Source organism: Apus apus, chromosome 2 (assembly GCF_020740795.1).
Source record: "Apus apus isolate bApuApu2 chromosome 2, bApuApu2.pri.cur, whole genome shotgun sequence".
In the NCBI taxonomy this organism is placed as follows: domain Eukaryota; kingdom Metazoa; phylum Chordata; class Aves; order Apodiformes; family Apodidae; genus Apus; species Apus apus.
In genome coordinates this window covers 93,904,925-93,924,656 of record NC_067283.1, presented here as the reverse complement: position 1 = coordinate 93,924,656, position 19,732 = coordinate 93,904,925, and the positions used below count along the sequence as shown (strand labels likewise).

The 19,732-nt window shown below is 36.4% G+C and overlaps 1 protein-coding gene across 2 annotated transcripts in view; it reads left to right on the top strand.

Annotated features, from left to right (window-relative positions):
- The window catches only part of INVS (inversin), an 84,793-nt gene that overhangs the window by 23,458 nt on the left and 41,603 nt on the right, over positions 1-19,732 (top strand). For both annotated transcript variants that reach the window (XM_051609358.1, XM_051609359.1), the window contains one exon: positions 16,048-16,221. In XM_051609358.1, coding sequence (XP_051465318.1) covers positions 16,048-16,221 — 174 coding nt within the window. The remainder of the gene's footprint in view (positions 1-16,047; positions 16,222-19,732) is intronic.

Sequence of the window (19,732 nt, the reverse complement as noted above, 5' to 3'; positions counted from 1 at the left end):
GCGCGCTCGTCCGTCGTGCGCCGAGCACATTTCGGAGCCGCTGAGTAGGAGTCTGAAGTGTGTTCCTGGAAATGCTTTATGCAATACTATATACTGGCGGCTTTTTACCAGGCTGCTTGAGGTTTTTTGTGTTTTGTTTTGGTTTTTTGCGGCCCAACTTGCCTAAAATGACCTGTAGGGTCAGTTTTTTCTTCAGGGAATAATAGTCTTGAGGGATACATTTGCCAAACTGTCCCTTTAAATACCTGTATTTTGTGATAATGCTGTCCTGAAATGCCTGTCATTTAAAGAATCTAGTCATCTGCATCTGATTGAAAGTATTAATCAATGTGTGCTCATTCCCAAGAGTATTTTGTAAATCTAAGAAGTTAAAAAAAATTTGACTTTTTTTTTTCCCCTCGAATATGTCTTTTTACAGTGTTTGTATTTTTTAAAAAATAGTATTATGGCACACTTGTATGTAATTTCCTGTATCTCTACAACCTACAGGTTAGACAGGAGCGTTTTCCTCAGTTAAACTGTAGGTGTTTCCAAAGTAGAATAGGAGATATACATGTATTATGTCTTCTTTAATGAAGGAAGTTTTTATTTTAGTTAAGTTTCAGTGTTATTGTGTTATTTTATCATTAGTAATTTCAGAAGCATAGCAATCCTTTGCTTGAAAATACATTCTTTTTGGCATAGTTGAGAAATCAACAAATTAATTATTACAGAGCAGTACTAACTGCTTTTTAACTGTTTCAGTAACTTGTGTGTCTTTACTCACATTATTCTTGTGTTTGTATGATTTTAACAATGTTCTGTGGTTGTGGTGTTCTATTTTGTGGGGTTTTTTAAATGTTCTAATCCTGTTGTTTGTTGCATTAAACAAGCTGAATTCGGGGATTGTGGTTCTCATGTCGCTGTTAATGTTTTTGGATAGTGTTACTGTAAAAATAATTAACATTGTTGCTGCTGCTTTTCAGTTTGCCTTGGAGTGATGTGACTTGTGAGGTCCTGTGTTTAGTATTGTCCTAGAAACAGGCTTTTTTGTTGTTGTTGAGAAACAATTGAAGAAGATTTATAATGATAAATGGAAATGATGGATTCCTGGCCTGTATCATTCCACTGAAAAGGAAGGAAAATTGCATAGATATTAATGGAATAGCAACTGTAGCAGTTCTCTGTTATGTAGCTTGGTATTGGGATTCCTGTTTTAATGGTGTAAATCCTTGCCTGATAAGAACACCTCCCAGCTCAAGCTTGGTTTTCTGGGGTTAATTTTTCCCAGAGTTTCTGCCTGGGCTTAAGGAGAGCTCTGTACAAAGGGAGTCAGTACAGCCTAGTGGAGAGCAGAGTCATGAGCATTTGCATCCCTGGAATGTTTTTATTGACAAACGGTAGTCTGCTATTGGCATTTCTGTCCCTTGATGATACTTCTATCCTCGCTTATCTTTGCTGGTCAAATGCCTTAATTGTTCTGGCCTTTAATTCAGTCAAAGTTGGAGCCTGAGTGGAAGAGAAAAGAGAAGGAACAGGTCTAACAGAGCATCAAGCTTGAGCTGCGAAGCTGCTGGCAACGATCAACCTGTCATAATATTATGATTTGTTCATTTTTATACCATTTATTAGCCTTTACTTGTTGTGCCATTTGGCCTCCAGGGCAGACAAAGTGCTGTCTAATTTGGTAGGTTTGCTTCTGTCAGAGTGGCCTCAACAGAAAAGGTGTTAGCTGTAGTGACAAATAATCAATAGCTGTCGTTGTCATGAGGAACGTGAGGAGTTGGGCCTTTCATCTGGAGGATTAGAGGTCTAATTGGATTGAGAATAGGGAGGGTGGGCTGTTGGGTAACCCTGTCAGCTATGTTAAGCTGTCAAATGTCAGCCTTCCTGAAAGGAAGAGAGGATGGTTAGCTTTCAGAAACAAGGAAGAAGACATATGAAAGCTTTTTAAAAAGTAATAGATAGGAAAGCAGAATAGACTAACGTACTCTTTTACCCCTTATTGTTTAATTATATATCTCCCCAGTTAAAGAGGGTACATGTTGTGTGCTGTCTCTCTCTCTCAAACACACACATGCACGCACATACGCAGAGACAGGCAGAATTTGTGAGAAACAGATTTGGAGGCATGATACCAAATAGACTGGTTCTGTGTCTTGAGAAAAAGCCAGTTAACTACTCAGATGGGGAATATAAATGCAAAAGATTATTAAATAGGAAAGGAAAATAATAGAAATCATAAAATGATTTGTGTTGGAAGGGACCTTAAAGATCATCTAGTTCCAATCCCCCTGCATAGGCAGGAACACCTCCCACTAGAGCAGGTTGCTCAGAGCCCCATCCAACCTGGCTTTGAACACCTCCAGGGATTAGGCAGTGCTGCTGAAAGTAGAGTCTATGATCCAGTCCTGTACTGGATGGTAAAATTGTCAGCTGAAATTTGTCTGTATTTTCTTGCAGTTGTTGCTTTTGATCCCTTGCGCTCTGCTTATTTCTTGGCAGAAGATTTGAATTGTTCTAAAGAAGATAAATCCAAGGAAAAATCCATTATGCTAGCAAAACAAGAAATTTTTTTTCAGATTAATGTCTCAGAAGTGTTATAGTACTGATATTTACCTTACCAGAATAAATAACAGGACTAGATTTTAAAGGAAAATTTGTTTGTTTATATATTTACTAAAATAGTGGTTACTTTATTTGTCATTTTATTTTGTCACTCTTTTCAAAGGGAGTCTTAACTGTAACCATATCAGTGTCTCCTTTCTCCATGTAACACATTTTCCCTGAGATGTGTAGTACTTGGGCAAAGTTATCCTTTATATAACTGGCCATCAGTTACAAGGAGCTAGCACCCTTAACCGCTGATGACCTTGACACAGCAGTTTTCAGAGAGGGAGGAAAAATCCCTTTTATTTTGTATTGGCTAATTTTTAAAAAATAAGACAATTTTAAATTTTTCTTCTTTTTTATAATCTTGTAGATTCTTTTAAGTCTTTCTTTTTCCTCCCCTGGTTTTGTTAATTTATTCTGTACTAGTGTTTTTGTTATTGGTATTTCAGTTTGGCTTGATTCCCCTGCTGCTCCTCTCTCTTCTATACGACTTATTTATGGCCATTTGGACTCATGACAATTATTTACTGGTGGTCTGCTGTAAATGGTGACAAACCCATCCTGAATCTCAGGTTTGTCTTTGTAGTTAAGTGCAGTCCTCCACATCAGAAGCAGAAATCTTGAATGCATTACCAACTACCATGCTTCAGTTGCTAATGGGTCAGAAATCATGGCTTTTTTTCCCCTTTCAGATTGACTACCATGCTCTCAAAGACCTATGTTGATATGAGTGTCTGGATTTATGGGTCTTGAATAATTTTTTTACTTTTGCAATTAGTTATCTGACAGGTATTGTACCTCTGTCATTTCTAGTCTAGGCTTTATTAGAACTAAGCTTCTAACTTTTCTCATAATCCAGTTCTCCTGCCTTATCTTTTACCTCTCTGTTTGATTTCATTGCCTCCCCAGCTCTCAGTTTATGATCTTAGTATTTAGTTTTGAGTCTGTATAATCTGATTTAATCACATTTAACCTTCTGGTGTAAGCTTAGGAAGACAGATGAATAACTGAGATATTGGCCTGCTCTTGCAGATTTAATTGTGGTAAAGATAGCTGAGATTTCTGAGCTGCAAGAAAAGTATTATGCTGCTTTGGCCAGTTTGGCTCCAGTATCCACAATATGCATGATGCTGACCCAGTGTCTCTACACTGTTGTAGTTTACACTATAGAAGCACTGTGATAAAAAGGTTTTTTTCCTGATTAAAAAAGCTTTGGCTCATTTATTACTAGAAGATTTTGAAATTATATTTTTAGCTTAATAAGATCTGTCCATTATTCTGAAAAATTAGGGGGTTTTGTCCAGTTCCTGCTTTATTTTTGTTCATTGTGAAGTGTGTCATAATTCAACACCTGAATTTCTAGAGCTTTACCTAAGACTTACATCCAAAATCCTTGCCCTTCCTTTTTTTTCCCCAGACAATTCCCGTGGCATGACAATGGTCTGTGGTTTACCTATTTCCCCCCTAGGTGTACCTAGATCATCACTATGGGTGGTTTTCTTTCTCTACTCCTCCAGCAGTGTCACAGCTATTTTTATTAACCTAATTGACTTACTTTCAATCTCCTTTCTCATTTTCAAGCCCTATGTAGTTTCACTTCTCTACATCCCTGCTCTGTTAACTCTCCTCGCTTCCAACATTTGGCTGTGTATCTTATTTACCATGTTTCCTGTGTTTGAAATAAGCTTTCATGATCCAGATTATCAAGGAGGATATTGTCAGGCTCAAAACATATATTGTAGTATCATACTAATGCCTCTCTTCAGCTATCTGTATCTCAAACATTTCATATTTCATTAAAAATAATTACAAAAATAAAGTCTCTAACTGCAGTGATTTTCTAAAAGATTTTGAAAGCATGAGAGAAGTACAAGCCATGGTGGCAGAACACAGAGCTACCCTGCTTGTGTTGTTTCCCAGTGAAAAGGAACTAATTCTGCATATCATAAGGAAGGATATCTTGAATATCTCTACAGCCTGCTGGTAGAATTACTTTAATCTATGAAATAATACTTTTGTGAGTAAAATTTAGAAGAGTATCTGGGCTGATGACTTGCCCATTGTTACTCTTTCAGATCTTTTTTAAATGCTTCTCTGTAGCAATAATTTTTCACAGTGACATCAATGAATAAAATAGTACATATTAGTTTATGAAGAAATTCGGTTAAAAGAATGGGAAGTAAAGTGATCCTGTCCTTAAAAAAACATCTTAAGTGACCACATAAGGCTAAAAAAATTAATTGGCATATAACTTCAACTTCAATTTTGCCCAACAAAGTCAAGTGCTTTGTACAGCCATAAGCAGTGTATTTTCTGTAGAATGTTACTCCACATTGCTTGGTGTTTGGCTGGTTTAAGTTGACTTAATAATCCTGGTTTTCAACTCCTGGGTCTCTTTTACATACTTCTACCAAATAGCTGTCCCCTCTCCCTCATTTTGTTTTATTTAAAGGATAGGTGAAAATTTCTCTAGCATTTGAATTTGAAAATTAATGGTTGTATCTTAAAAATGTGATTCTTTCTAAACATGATACTATACCTGGAGTGTTACAGTTCATATCTGAATAGATTTCATTTTCACTTACTGATGTTCCTTTAGTATGTTTTGCATTGTGGTGTCCCTTGGTGCACGAGACTCGCCCAACTCATTTCCCAGGACACTGATGTCTGTTGCCAAGTCTGTACCTTGAAAAATAGCTTTACAGCCAAAGACATCTCCCTGTTTGAGTGTCCTTTATAGAACATCATTCTTGCATTAATTGCCCCTCTGCAGCTGACCCCATGGCCAATCTTTAATGGTTACAAGAAGAAATGTTGTTGTTGGGACTGACAAACTGCTTACTTTGTTTGTGTCCAGATTTGGCAATGACAAATCAGAAGAGGTCTATCACTAGTATGAGCTCATCAGTTTGGTTCAGTTCAGTTTTGTGAGCTGTTTGGTGATCTCTGAATGAGGTGACTTTTTCCAGGTGTTCTGTAATAAAAAGTGAAGGTATTTGTTTTCACTAATCATAAATGTTATTCTAATTTTAAGGGAATGAGTTTTTGTTAAATGTCCCCACATATACCTCAATAAATGCAGTAGCAGCAATAGATGGTTTTGAAAGAGGGCACCTTTTTGCTCAGTTCTCTGGGAATCTTCTATCAGGTGTCTGACACATCTTTAATCTGATGCTCAGACTTGTCATTTGAATCAATAGTACACTAGATAGGATGTCTTCAGCATGCAAGGCTATTGCTATACAAGGTATTTAAAAAATAACTTCAGATCTTATGGCCAGCCACAAACTCTGGGAGCACTAATCTTTGTTTCCCTTTTTGTCTTTAAATGGTTAAATTGTTGATAAAAGAGAATGAAGTGAATCACACTCAAGTCAAAATGGATATTTATGAACTATATAAGCAATTTCTGTTGTTTCCCGAAAGTGACAGCTTATGTCAGCATTTCATAAAATGCACATTTAGTTTATTTTAACTATTGCAATTATAATGGTTGGTCTCTTTATACAATAGGTTGAAAATCTTTTCTGTTACACAATTTTTATTTATGAAGAATGAGGAATTAATGAAGAATGCTGCCAATTTTTATTAATGAGGAGTCATTTCTACTGAAATATTAAGTGATTTCTGTTAAGAATATAACCTGCATATGTTGAGCCTTCTGATGGGGACATTTAAATGTAAACATATATACACATACATAGGACATGTGTTTTCAGAGTTCTGTTAGCATGTTATATATTTGGAAAGACTTTAAGAAACATCAAGCTTGAATTGTTATCTTAACTGCCTATAGTCTGAACAGAGAAATAAATCTAGTGCTTTTATTACTGCCAGGGTATAGTTTGAGTAGCTTACTAAAGCTTGGACTTATTTACCAGTACTCTTAAGTAGATTCTGATTTCATTTTAGATCTCAAGCATCACTGTAGTGTCTATAGAAGCTATAAAGAATTTAATTATATAAAGTAGCCTACCTTTACTGCAGGTTATTTTCATTATGGGTTGTCTGTCTACATCTGTAATAGTTCTGTGGCTGGAGAACATTTCACATAAAATAGAATTTGGTGTATAGTTTTGTAATTGTTTCACACAATCTTTTGTTAAAGGACATAAAATGTTTGAAATATACATAAATCAATTAAAAGAGATGGATTTACTTTCAAATAAAACAGCAGCTAGAATAATAACAACAGCTTATAGGAAGATAAGCTCAACAGTAAGTATATATGAAAAGTTTTCATTTTGCAAGCATTGGCTCTTCCAGGAGTCTTCAAGAACATCGCATGTACAAGCTTTTAGAGGGGTGCAGTTAAGAAATAAAAGGCAGTAGTGACATAGTACTGGTCAGAAAAATGCTGAGTAGCAATGAGAATTAGTTTGCTTCCAGAATGAAACAGTACTGCCCAAAATTGTGATAAAAAAGTGAGAACTTTGACTGGGCTTGTAGCTGTTACTGAAAACTTGTTTTCTAGGTAGAAATCTATCATGGGTAATACAGTTCTTCATAACATTTTTATTAGATTTTAAATAGAAATCTGGACATAATACAGAAACATATCTAGAAGAATGGAAAATTATAGGAAGTCTGTCTAAATGTAGGTTTGTCCTCTTTAAAGGAGGAGCTTATACAATTTAAACATTTCTGTGGGTAAGCAGATTATGGAGGATTTTTTAATTATTTTTTTTTTATCTTGCTAAAATGCTTTTGAGCAACCATCTTAACTTGTCTTATGTTTCTCGAAAAGAGGTGGGAAATCTAGGAGGCATTAGGTAATATATGCATAACTAAGCAATAAGAGACTTGGACATCTGAAAAATATCAGTTATATGAGGTATACTGATAATTACTAAAAATAGGAAGAACATTATACATGTGGACATAAATACAAATTTTACTAGGATTCAGGAAGAAAGCGAATATATGAAAATACCAGTCTTTAAAAGAAAGACATGTTTTAGGGGTATATATTTTCTTAGTGTCTTAATATTACTCTTAGTTCAAGACTGTTCAACATAAAGCCATTAAGAAGAAGAAAAGTAATACAGTAAATATTTTCTAGCAGTTGTATTTTGGGGAGGAGGGCTTCAGTACTTGCTGCTAAATCTTTAAAATCACAATATTTTTTGAAATACAATATTTCTTGAAAGCTTGGTCTTTGATTCCTTAGGAAGGGGTGGGCAGTGATGCTGTAAATGTGGATGGTGTGTCTCAGGTTTTCTTGTAAACCCCCAGAGGACTGTGTGTTGTGGGCACTTCTGCCTGAATGACTTCAAAAGAACACTACAGGAAAACAAGTTCAGTAACAGTAGAAGAGATCAACTGGAAATGAGAATGCTAATTACATTTTCATCCTTGAAGTGTTTTCTGCATGAAAGCCACTAGTTTCTATAGGTAGACCATAAAATTTAGAGCTGAAAAGCTGGGAACATGACACAGACACACTGTGTACAGACCATGGATAAATGAGGTCAAAGGCTGTAAGATGCAAACACCTCTTTTCCTTCACCTCTTTTCCTTCAGCTTATGTTGGAAAACAGTTTTACCTTGGCTTTTACAGCCCTGGTCAGTTATCTTCCCTGTTGTACTCTCTGACTGTGTGCCAGTTGATAGCTCTGTCTATTCCTATGGAAACCAAGATATTGAAGCCAATCTTGCAAGAGGCTTTAGGGAGAAGTGCTCCAAGTTCAGACAGCGCCTTGCTTTCAGTCAAAATGTCTGATGGTCAGAACTGGCCTCAAGTTGTACTGGTGTTCTTGGCTGATGTTTTGCATAAGATGCTTTGCCAGATGGATGAACATCTTCAGCTTGGAAACTGGTAAATGAAGTTTCTGTTCAGCTGTCTGAGGGGTTCTCTCCAGTTGAGTGTTTTTACTTATGAGTCTAGGATGGGGCTAACAAAGTTGCTAAAAGGGTACTTTGTGAGATTAAACTCAGTGTCAAAATCAGTGATGTTTTTGCCACGGTTGACTTGAAAGGATTAGCAGAACATCACATTTAAATCCACCAGTAGTTTGTTAGAGACAAGTCAAGGCATCATCCTTGTCCACGCAGAGGTAATAAAAAGCTTACAGAATTTTTTTTTTTTAAAGCTGTAGTTCTGTTAAGGGTTATGTCTAAAACAAGAAAACTAAAGATACCTAAAGATTTTCTTTTACTTACTTTGAAAAAATAAGTTACATTTTTGATCAAGGAGTTAATTGATTGTTTTTGCTTAGATTAAGACTTCACGTGAATTAAAGTTTTCTTAAATTAAACTGGACCAGCTGTGATTGAAGTCATTCCAGACCTAGAAGAAATACTGGTTTAACTGCCTATAATTAATGAAGTTTACATTATCATATTTTATATCTCAGTTCAGGGAGAGGCTATTTCCATTCATTTTGGTTTTGGTTACTCTGCAACATCTTTGTTTGCCAGCTGACTGGGGAGTGCAGAGAACAGGAAGGAGTAGTTTCTCTAGACCTCTGCTGATGTTGTAATGTAGTTAGGGTAGACTATCATGGTGAGTAGACAGCATGCAGAAAAAATGAGCTAAGCATTATTATCTTCAGTGTCTAATTCTTGCCCAGCATATGAAGTGTATGTCCCAAAGGTTGAAGGAAGTATTTGAAAGGATTGAGGGTGTCCTTATAACTGTTAAATTTAATAGAAACACTTCAGTGTATTTGTTCTGTTTGACTTTGCAATCAGAGTGATAAGTATGATAACCTGACTTGAAATTTATAAAATAATTTTACGTATTCACCTTCTCTTTTTGTGTGGTTTCATTCAACAGTAACTATAATTTTGAGCCTGCTATGTTTTAGTGATGAATCATTAATCCAACTGTTAAGGTTTATGGATGACATACAGTTTCCTTCCCTATTCATAGTTTACATATCAAAATAATATTTTATTATGGCAGGGGGGAGGGAAAAAGTTACCAGGACCTTGTCTGTGATTCTAATTTTGTGTATTCTTGATATAGCAATTGAAATTTAAGGCATAATGTAATATATTAACATTTAAACATATTAAACATTTTACATAAACTTCTTTGTGAGCTTCTCTGCTCAAATAAGAGTATTGTGTGTGTTGACCCTGTATGGTAATACAGCATGGGATAACCAGAGAGTCAGCCTGCTATTTTGATAGTGACTTTACTCATTTTAACTAGAAATTGAGGTTCTAAGTAGCTATACTTATTTTATTTTATTTTTGTCAGGAACTGTTAAAAAAAAATTAATTGCTGATATTCAAGGACTGTAGAAACAGAGCAGTCATGGACATTTGAAGGGTGGCTCTTCCAGGGCTTATAGCAATACTAATTCAGTTTCTTTGTATTCAAAATCAAGACGTTTCCCTATTTCATGCATAGCTGATTTTTCAAAACACAAGTGTTGTTAATTTAAACTCTACATAATTCTTATTTGCAATTGAATTATTATATCTACTTGCTAGTCTCTTTTAATAAGTTTTCAACAATTCTTGTCAGATTTCTGGCAGTTAGCTGATAATATAGGCATATCAAAATGTTCCTTTTGATGCACAGATTTCATTTGCTTTTAGAACAATATTCCATTCCTATATATATATATATGTATAATTAGAAGTATGATAGTCACAGCTTCTGTGTTTGTAAGTGCTTAGAGTTTGTTCCCTGAAAAGTTACTAAAACTGGCAGGTGCTGGTGGCAGAAGGTCTTTCATATACTCTATGTCATCCTAAGGTGTTTCTGATGTTCTGAGAGCGTGCTTCTCCAAGGGATACTAATAGATGAAACAACCTCTAAAGAAACCATGTGCATAGCCCTTTTTCTTCCCCAAGTTATTAAAATTCTTGGGTTTTCAAAATTTGTGACCAAGTTGATCAGGGGAGGAAGCATCCTCTCTTCAGCATTTACTCACTGGAAAGAGAGAGTATATGTGTTTGTGTATGTAGTAAGATTATCTTCTGTAAGACTGAGTAGGTCAGAGACAGCAGTTTCTACTCTGAGCATAACCTGGTTAAATTCAGTTGCCATTTTTATTTTAAAAGGGGAAGCTCATAAGTATGTTTATCTTTTAAAGGCTTATTAGCAATTAAGAGTTCAAGCTTTTTGACTTTCACTGCCTCTTGAAAGCATCTGACAGCAAAGAGCTGTTCTCAACTTCAGTGTAGCATCTGTGTTAATCTATTGCCAAAGTGTTCTAATGTAGTGCAAGGCAACTGCCATGTTCTGCTCGGGTTTTAAGGTAAAATCTAAACTACTTACATGTTGTTCATATTCTACCCTAGCGAATGAGTGCACAATTCAATTTATTATTTATCAACGTATAGATTTATACTGACTTTAGAAACTTTTGTCACTGTTAAACTATAGATAATACTGTGTTTCAGACATGAGCAATGATTAAACATAATGTAAATCCTGAATACTTTTAAGGAGTCCTGGGCTTAAAGGGTTTAATATCTAATCTGAATGTTAAAAAATCATAGCAATCTATTTCACTTTTTTTTTTTTTTTTTTAAACCTTAGAATAAAAGCAAGTACCTTTGGGCAAAATGTGCTTCTCTGGAAAAGCAGATCAGTAGCCTGTTATCATAGAATCACAGAATCACCAAGGCTGGAAAAGACCTTTAAGATCATCAAGTCCAGCCTATGACCTGACACCACCACATCAGCTAGACCAGGGCACTAAGTGCCACATCCAGACTTCCCTCGAACACATCCAGGGACGGCGCATCCACCACTTCCCTGGGAAGTCCTTTCCAATGTCTGATCAGCCTCTCCGTGAGAAAGTGCTTCCTAATATCCAACCTAAACCTTCTCTGGAGCAGCTTGAGGCCATGCCCTCTTTTCTTGTTGCTAGTTCCCTGGGAGAAGAGCCTGACCCCCACCTGACTACAGCCTCCCTTCAGGTAGTTGAAGAGAGTGATAAGGTCCTCCTTGAGTCTCCTCCAGGCTAAACAACCCCAGCTCCCTCAACCTATCCCTGTAAGACTTGCCCTTTGGTCCCTTCACCAGCCTTGTTGCTCTCCTCTGGACTGGCTCCAGCACCTCAATAGCCTTCTTGAAGTGAGGGGCCCAGAACTCTACACAGTACTCGTGCACCTTTCCAGCTCTTGTTGTCCCCCAAACTGGAACTAAACTAATGGACCAGTGTATGTGAGTGAATATATAGGTATAAGTTATGATACAATTTGGTTTCTTGCTCTCAGGATGTTGCTATAAACCTATTTGTACTTTATTAAATGTTATTTATGAACTTAAAAGGAAAATTAGATTAAAGATGACAAAAGTAGAATCACTGCTAGTGCTACAGTTCTATAGTATTAGATAAACAGACCTGTTTTAATTTTGCAATTAATTCAGCTATATTAATTTTGTGATGTTCTGTTCATGGAAGAGTAGTTTCCCAAATCCTCCGTTCTGCCTTTCTTATAGCCCTTAGAGCAGGGCTGTGCCAGGCTGTATAGAGTGACATAATGTGAAGTGTGAGGCTAATGTTTTTAGCGCATCGGTAATAGAACCATCAGTAGTTTCAGGATCAACCTACAATTAGAATTATAACAACACTGTCATCTGTACCAAGCTCGTTTTTTCAGTCTTTCATTTAGGTGACCATTTGGGGGCAGATTGACCTTGGCTGGTTGCTGAAGGCCCACCCAGCTGTTCTCTCAGTCTCCCTCCTCAACAGGCCAGAGAGAGAAAACAGGTTGAAAAAGATGCTTTAGGTGGATGAAGAAATAAACACATTATCTTGTAGGCCTGGAAAAGAGACTACTGGCAATTTTCTGCTGAAACCTTTTCCTGGCAAGAGTCATATTGAAAATACTAGACAATTCTTCTGAGTGAATTTGCAGCTTTGGGGATAACGTTTTCAGGGACAATCTGAATTCTGGCAAAATCACAGATTTTGACTAAGATGTTTCTCCCATCGGTTTTTCTCTATTGAAACCTTCAAGAAAGGAAAGTTTTTCTCACTGCTTAGCAGTTAAGCTTGGAGGCCAGAACTTTTTGCAGAACTTTACTTGATGGCAGAACAATGATTGCTTATTGTACTATATGTCTACCAAAAAATGTGCTATTATCTATTGCAGTTAGTATATGGGGCTGAAATTTTGAAATAGCAGAAGTATTTCTTCCAGTTGTGCTGAAGCTGCTTGTCAGCTGTCCTGTGAAACTGTGCTGTAGTTTGCATAGAAAGTAGAGTCTTTCAGGTAAAAATCATTCTAATAGAATATAAAGGGATTTTAAGAATCATCATTGTAACAGTAAATTTTGGTTACCAGGAACTAAGGTTTCTGTAACATTGTTTAATCCTGTTTGATCATAATGATTTCACAGTAACAGAAGAATTTCAGAGACATTATAAATGTTAAGAGACAACTGACTGATCCAAAGCACTTCATGATGCCCAGGAATCTTTAGGCCAATCAAGTGCATTTTCTATGAGTAAAAACTAGCTAGCTTAAAGACTTGTTATACACAAGAATTTTATAAAAATTAAGGAATTTGGCTTGTAATTGTTTTTCAGATTAAGAATACTTTTCCCCCCTCCACCTAGTAAGACCTAAATTAAATCTATTTTCACGTCATGTTGATACATCACATATTTACAAACTTAAGTAGTAATCAGCTGAAGGTCATTTTTCCTTTGTCTTTAGTAGGGATGGTGTTAGTTTCTAACAAGTGAAAGGAACGCAAGAGCATTCATGATATTACTAAAGAAAACAGCAGCAGTCAGAAGTAGGAGCATGAATAAGATAATTACAAATAAGTAATGTACATACAGGTGTTTTCTGTGGTGGTGTTTTTAAAAAAAATCTTAAATCATTTGGAAGAAACAGAATCTTCTGTCTTTCAGAATGAGGGCATTTATGTCTGATTCATTTCCTAATGAGGGGGCTTTGTTGGTGGTTAAACATACAACAGAATAATATAGTTGTAATTGGTGTAAAATGTGTAACAGCAAAAACAAAATACAGTAAAGGGAAAGAAATTCTAATAATAATGCATGTTTCCTTAGTTTTATGTATTATTTTAAGTTTGACTCTTCAGCTGAATTTATTAAAAAAGCACAGTATGCTTGTAAATCTTCCAATAAGGATATATCAACAAGATTTTTTTATTTCTTTTATGTGTATACATGCACATTGAGCAAGAAAACTGAAAACAAGCCAAATGCATTATTGTCTATGATGGAGAAAAGGATTTATTCCGAGACTAATATTCTCTCAAGTTACTTCATGTTGTCTTCCCCTGGTGTAATTCCCAACCATAGCATGATATGCTGTGATTTTTTTGCTATTTTTTTCTTTTGTAACAAGTTTTGCAAATTCTTATCTTTATTTGTGAAATATAATGGCAATAATGAGGAGTTTTCTCATCCCTAACTGATTCCCAGATTTATCATGAATTCGAGTGTGTTCTGTTTGGATTAATAGCGGTGCAGAGATTGTGCTATTCTGTCTCTGTACTTCACAGTATGACTCGATGTGTGTCTGTGTATTAAAGGGGCAAAATCTTAAGGTTATGATTCCCCTGACACCCAGCAGAATACAAAGAATTAATCACCCACTACTCGCTGTGAATGCTCTTGAGGAGTACAGTAGCCATGCTGTCTCTGGCAAGAGTTTGAATTTTCAGGCAGGCATGTGGTAAGGTTTTTGACAGACTTTTCTTGTAGGCTTTCACTGAAGAGCACGGACCAGTGACAATGAACTGTAGACACAGGAAGAGTTATTTTGTCTGAGCTCACTCATTATTTTCTGTCCCTTTTTTGTATTTTAAAATAAAAGAGGAGCAGGAAAAAATAAGCACATTCTTTTGTTTTAGGGCTCCTTGGCAAAAACCATTCTGCCTACGTAAAGCTCAACTATTCCATTTTTATTAGACAAAGAGCAGAACAGTAACATATGTAAAAATTGCCCTTCCAACTTTTGTGGCTGCTATGGAAAAGGAAACTAGAATATTTTTATCTCCTGGCACTGGATACTGTGGGGGCCTCTGGAATCCTTTGGCCTGTCTCAACCCTACCCTTCTGCTGACAAAATGATTCACAGTTCTGAGTCTTATGATATACAGAAGTGCCCCCATTCATTAGCACCGCTTGCACTCATCTACATGGCTGTCTTTTTTTTAATTGTTTTTCCAAAGACAGCTTAAAGGGGGTAGGTTAATGTGCAGGATTTATAAAATAATTGTAGAAGGCTGAAATATGTTAATGTTTGGGTACTTCCCCAAGCAGAAGATTCCAATACATGACTTTTATTGATTTGAGTGTCACCTTTCCTGTGTACATTGTCTAATAAAGCCTCATCAAATGCTGCAGCTTTTCCCAGAGTGGGAGAAATTAGTACAATTTTTCCTCTCTTCTGAATTTTCTATTTTAATTATATTTATGGGTAATTTATACTTTTTCTTAAGTTGTCAATATATAAAATTTGCAAAAAGTAATATATTGGGAAACAGTGGAAGACAGTGAGCAAAGCTGGGAGGCAGCACACTCCTTTCCCTTTAGGAAAGGTTAGAATTTAGAGTAAGGAAAGAACAGGGATGTTTAAAACATAATCACACAAGCTAGATCCATATGTTTTGCTTTAATGAGTTATTGCTCCAACTGTTACTGATCCCTGACTGAAACTTAACTGCTGAAAGTGCTTCAAAAGTCCAATAAACTTGGTATTGAAGTCAAGTGGAAACATCAAAATGTCATATATAGCATCTGTGTTACATGGAGAATAACCTTCAAGCAATGGGCTTGGAGCAATTTGAGGCTGGCTTTACCTTCAATCACTACAGCTTTTTCATGATTGCATGGTTATATCTTTAATTTTTTACTGGCTTCTTCAGTGTTTTGAGAGATAAAGCCAGACTGTTTTCCTTAGTCAAATGATTTCTTTTGAAAACCTACTAAGTCCAGAGTGTTAAGTTTCCATTTATCAGGAATATATTAGATCAAAACTCACATCGAGTTTCAAATAAAAAATGTAATAAACTATCCCTTTTCTGTATATTTGTTATCTGTCTTGTACGTTTTATCTGTCTGGATCATTCCCTGTTATTTTTCTTACTTTCATTTTGAAAATTGTAACATTTCTTCAAATTTAGTTTTATTCCTCATCTGGTAACTATCTGCTTTGATGAAACCAGCATGTAATGGTCTTATTTCAGTTGTTACGTGATGTTCATTGAGGTTAAAATGGTAAGAAACTCTGACAATATTGCAGAATATTCAGTGTTACTGAACCCTGTCTTATACAGTCCTCGAATGGAAGATACATATCTAATACCAAGTAACAAAAAAGCCTGCAAGATCAAGAGTTAATGTTTTTAAACAAAAAATCCTTATTAGGTAATTTCAAAGCATAGAGCTGTTTTGGTGGGGGTTTTATAGACAACTGTTTACAACAGTAAATATATCTAAACAGTATCTTCATTTGGTTTGATAAACTGGAATAAATTTCTGGTATTTTTTCCTTACTCAGGGAAATTACCGCTTCATGAAACTTTTACTGGCTCGTAGAGGGAACTGGATGCAGAAGGACTTAGAGGACATGACACCATTGCATCTAACCACACGTCACAAAAGCCCCAAATGTTTAGCTTTGTTGCTAAAATACATGGCACCTGGAGAAGTGGATACACAGGACAGAAACAAGGTAAAAATACTGCTTACTTTAAGACAATACTTGTAGCATCTTTAGAAATTGGTGTTACGTCAAACAGTTGGGTGTGAAAAATTACTGCAGTCATAACAAACTTTCTCTGTTGTCAAAACAGTGGCCAACGCTGATGTTATAATGATTACCTTTAGAAATATATTTTCCTGTTGATAATGTAAAAGTTCTTCCCAATTAATTAAGTTACATTCTTGTTGAGAGTACATGGAGTAACGGGGAATTCAGAAGACACTAGGTTTAAGGTCTATGTCTTTCTATAACAGTGTTCCTTGTTAGAATCTGGACACAATATGCTGACCTTGCTTTTCTTCCTTGGAAAACCCCTACATTTAGAATAATTTAGTGGTAAGTGTCACTAGAAGACTTTGTGCAAAAGGCTTTCAAAGTATTTGTCAATACCAACAGTGAATTTGGGGAAAAAAAAAAAAAATTCCTTTGGTCCTAAGCTGAATGCAAATGCAGTGATATACTTCACATCCTTCCTAGCGTTGGGTGATCAATATTACCTTGTGTTGGGGCCACTAAAATGGTGGTGACACAGCTGTCCATAGGTGAGACTATGTAGAAACTTGTGGTGGGTTTGCTTTGGCCAGCAACCAAAGCCCACTCCGCAACTCTCTCACTCCCCTTCCACAAGGGGACAGATGCATAAAACAGGTTGAAAAAGGGTTGAGATAAATATGGGAAGATTGCTCACCAGTTACTGTCATGGGCAAAACAGACTCAACTTAAAATGAGTTTCATTTGTTGCCAATTAAAACAGTTTTGGATAGTGAGAAACAGAGACAAAAATTAGAACAACACCTTCAAACCACCACCTCCTCCTTTTTTACTAGTGTAACTTTTCTCCTTCACTTCCAATCATTCAGTTCTATCCACAAGGATAATCCAAGGGTAAAAGTATCCAAAGACTGTATCTGTCCAGTCAACTGTCCTTTTTTTCGTTATTTCTTTAAGTAAAAATGAACAATTTTGACTCGAGTCATACAGCATGTTTTTGCCAGGGAGAGAATATGATGCCATTTGTCAAGATTTTCTAGCAGGGACAATAAAAAGTATCAAGTTGATTATTACTATTGTCATCATCCTAAAATGGTGTCAATGCACATGAACTGTTGCTTCCATGAGTGTATCACTTAGTGAGGAGGATGTGATGATGAAGCTGATTGACATTCTGGCATGAGACTTTCATTTCAAGCAAAGCATCCATTAGTCAGATGTACGTTTACTTTGTGAAATTGCAGACTTCTTCAGGACAAAATGTAATCTTAACGTCTCCAGAGCTTTATGTTACTACCTTCTTAGAATAAAGTCCTTCAGACTAGTTTTTTGCATCTGTAGTGACAACAGTTGCTTCAAAGGTCAGGAAATCTCATGAGGACTTTCCAAGTATATCATATAGTGCATATATTGTCATGAGTTGTCTCATGTCTCTTTGCAAAGTCAAGTCATACGCTTCCACATCAATGCAATTACTAGCCTGCTTCAGAAGTGCACTGACTTCTAAGAGCCTCAGCAAATAATCAACTGCTGTTTGTCAAAAAGGACTATCATTACAATGACCAGCCAGAAGAGATGATGGAACTTAGAAGTGGAACAGTTCTTAAACAACTGATTCACTAATACTCTTCATACATACTCTTCCAAAGAATCCAGAGATATGAGTGTTCCCTAAGGCAAATTTTTTCCTCAATAATGTCGTAACAAAATGTGAGATACTGTGAATTGAGATAGCAAAAAGAAGACCACAAAGCAATTTTTTAACTACTATTGGCAAGGTAGGCATGGTATCAATCACAACTGGAACTGCTGCTGGTGGTGGAGGCTTTTTTAAGCATTGAGCAGAGAAGTCTCTTTCCTACAGTTTGTACGTGATCTTGGAGCTGGTGCAAAATCTCTCCCCACCAGGCACTAATCTGCTGCTGATTCAAATGTCAGTGCCCTGATCAAGTGTATTTGGATCAGCTTGGCAAGGCCGGTCTTAGTGGAAATCATCCTTCCATATCTCATGTAGTGGGTTTTATTCTGCCACAAGAGGACACAGTAAGAGGAGGGGACTGAACTGTATAGTGGTGTTATAGCTTAAACTCCAAAATCCTTGTCTGATTTTATCCTCTAGGAAGCAGGATAAGACAGCTGCAAGCCCAGTTTCCAACAAATTAATTTTGTGCCCCCTCCAGACAATGGAGTTGAACCAGCCTGTGCTCTAGCAATCAGCTGTTTGCCTTCCAGGATATTCTAACATGTATCATGGAAACCCTGGCTATAATTACAGCAGTGATTCTGGAGAGGTCATGCTGACTTCCTGACCATGTTAATTAATTAACAAAGGTATATGGAAACCAGCCAGAACTTTTAGGAACGTAGCCTGCTATTTAGCAGATTTCCAAGGCAGCATGAAGGCATTGCCAGATTTCCCACAAAATATAGAGCACTTTTATTACAGTTTGTGAGACGAGTAGTCACAGTAGCAAAGATGGAATTCAGGTTGATGACAGTCTCAGGGACAAGAGTTCAACAAGTTTGACCCTGTTGGACACATAGCTTACTCGTTTCTTTTACTGCAAGTGTGCACATTAAGATTGCCAAATATAATTCCTGAACATGAGAGAGAACAACTGTTTTTCACATCTGCTTCCATGTAGGCAACTGACTGAAAAGCAGGTTGTAGGTGAGAGAAGCCAATAAAGCAAGACTGCATCTGCCTCGTGATAATCTGAAGTTTTTGCTTTCATTGCAACTGTCAGTTTCTAGGGATACTGCTCAGCTCCACTCAAGAAATAGCATTTGGTAACTTACTACAAATTTCTACTGCTAGGAGTTTTTTCAGTTCAAACCCTGACAGACTGTGATGGTTTGGACATGATTTATGGTGCTAGGCTGTATATTGTTCCATGTGGTATCCTTACAGCCCCTTCAGTTATGTCTTAGAATGAGCTCTTTTTCAGGGAACTACCAAGTAAACAAAAAAATTGTGCTATCAATTTACGTTACCATGGTACTAAACTAGCAGCTTAAAGTAACAAACAGAAAGTAGGCTCCTTTTTGCTATCCTCCTTTAGAGAGACATTAAGGGTATGATACTGAACTCATCATACATTCTATCTCACTGTTCAAGGATGTTCATCCAGGGTTTTGTACACTTATGCACAAAGGTCCCACAGTAGTTACTTCTTTCCATTTTAAAGTCTAAGTGATGTGTCATGTTTTGCAGGGCTGAGGGAAGAAGAGAGATGGGAAATAAAATTAATTCTGTCTCTTACAACCCTCTGATACTTGGCAGTTGGGAGAGCTGTGTCTGATAAATAAAATACTTGTTAATATGCCAATGTTTTACTGTTTAAAAAAACCTCAGATTTTGTTTTGCTTATGTTATTGTGAACATCACCAATGCCTGTAAAAAGCCATGGACAGAGAGGAATTGGCCATAGAAGCATGGATTGTCTTTTGATGTTATATTGGACTGCTATGGGTCAGTGGGCATTAGATT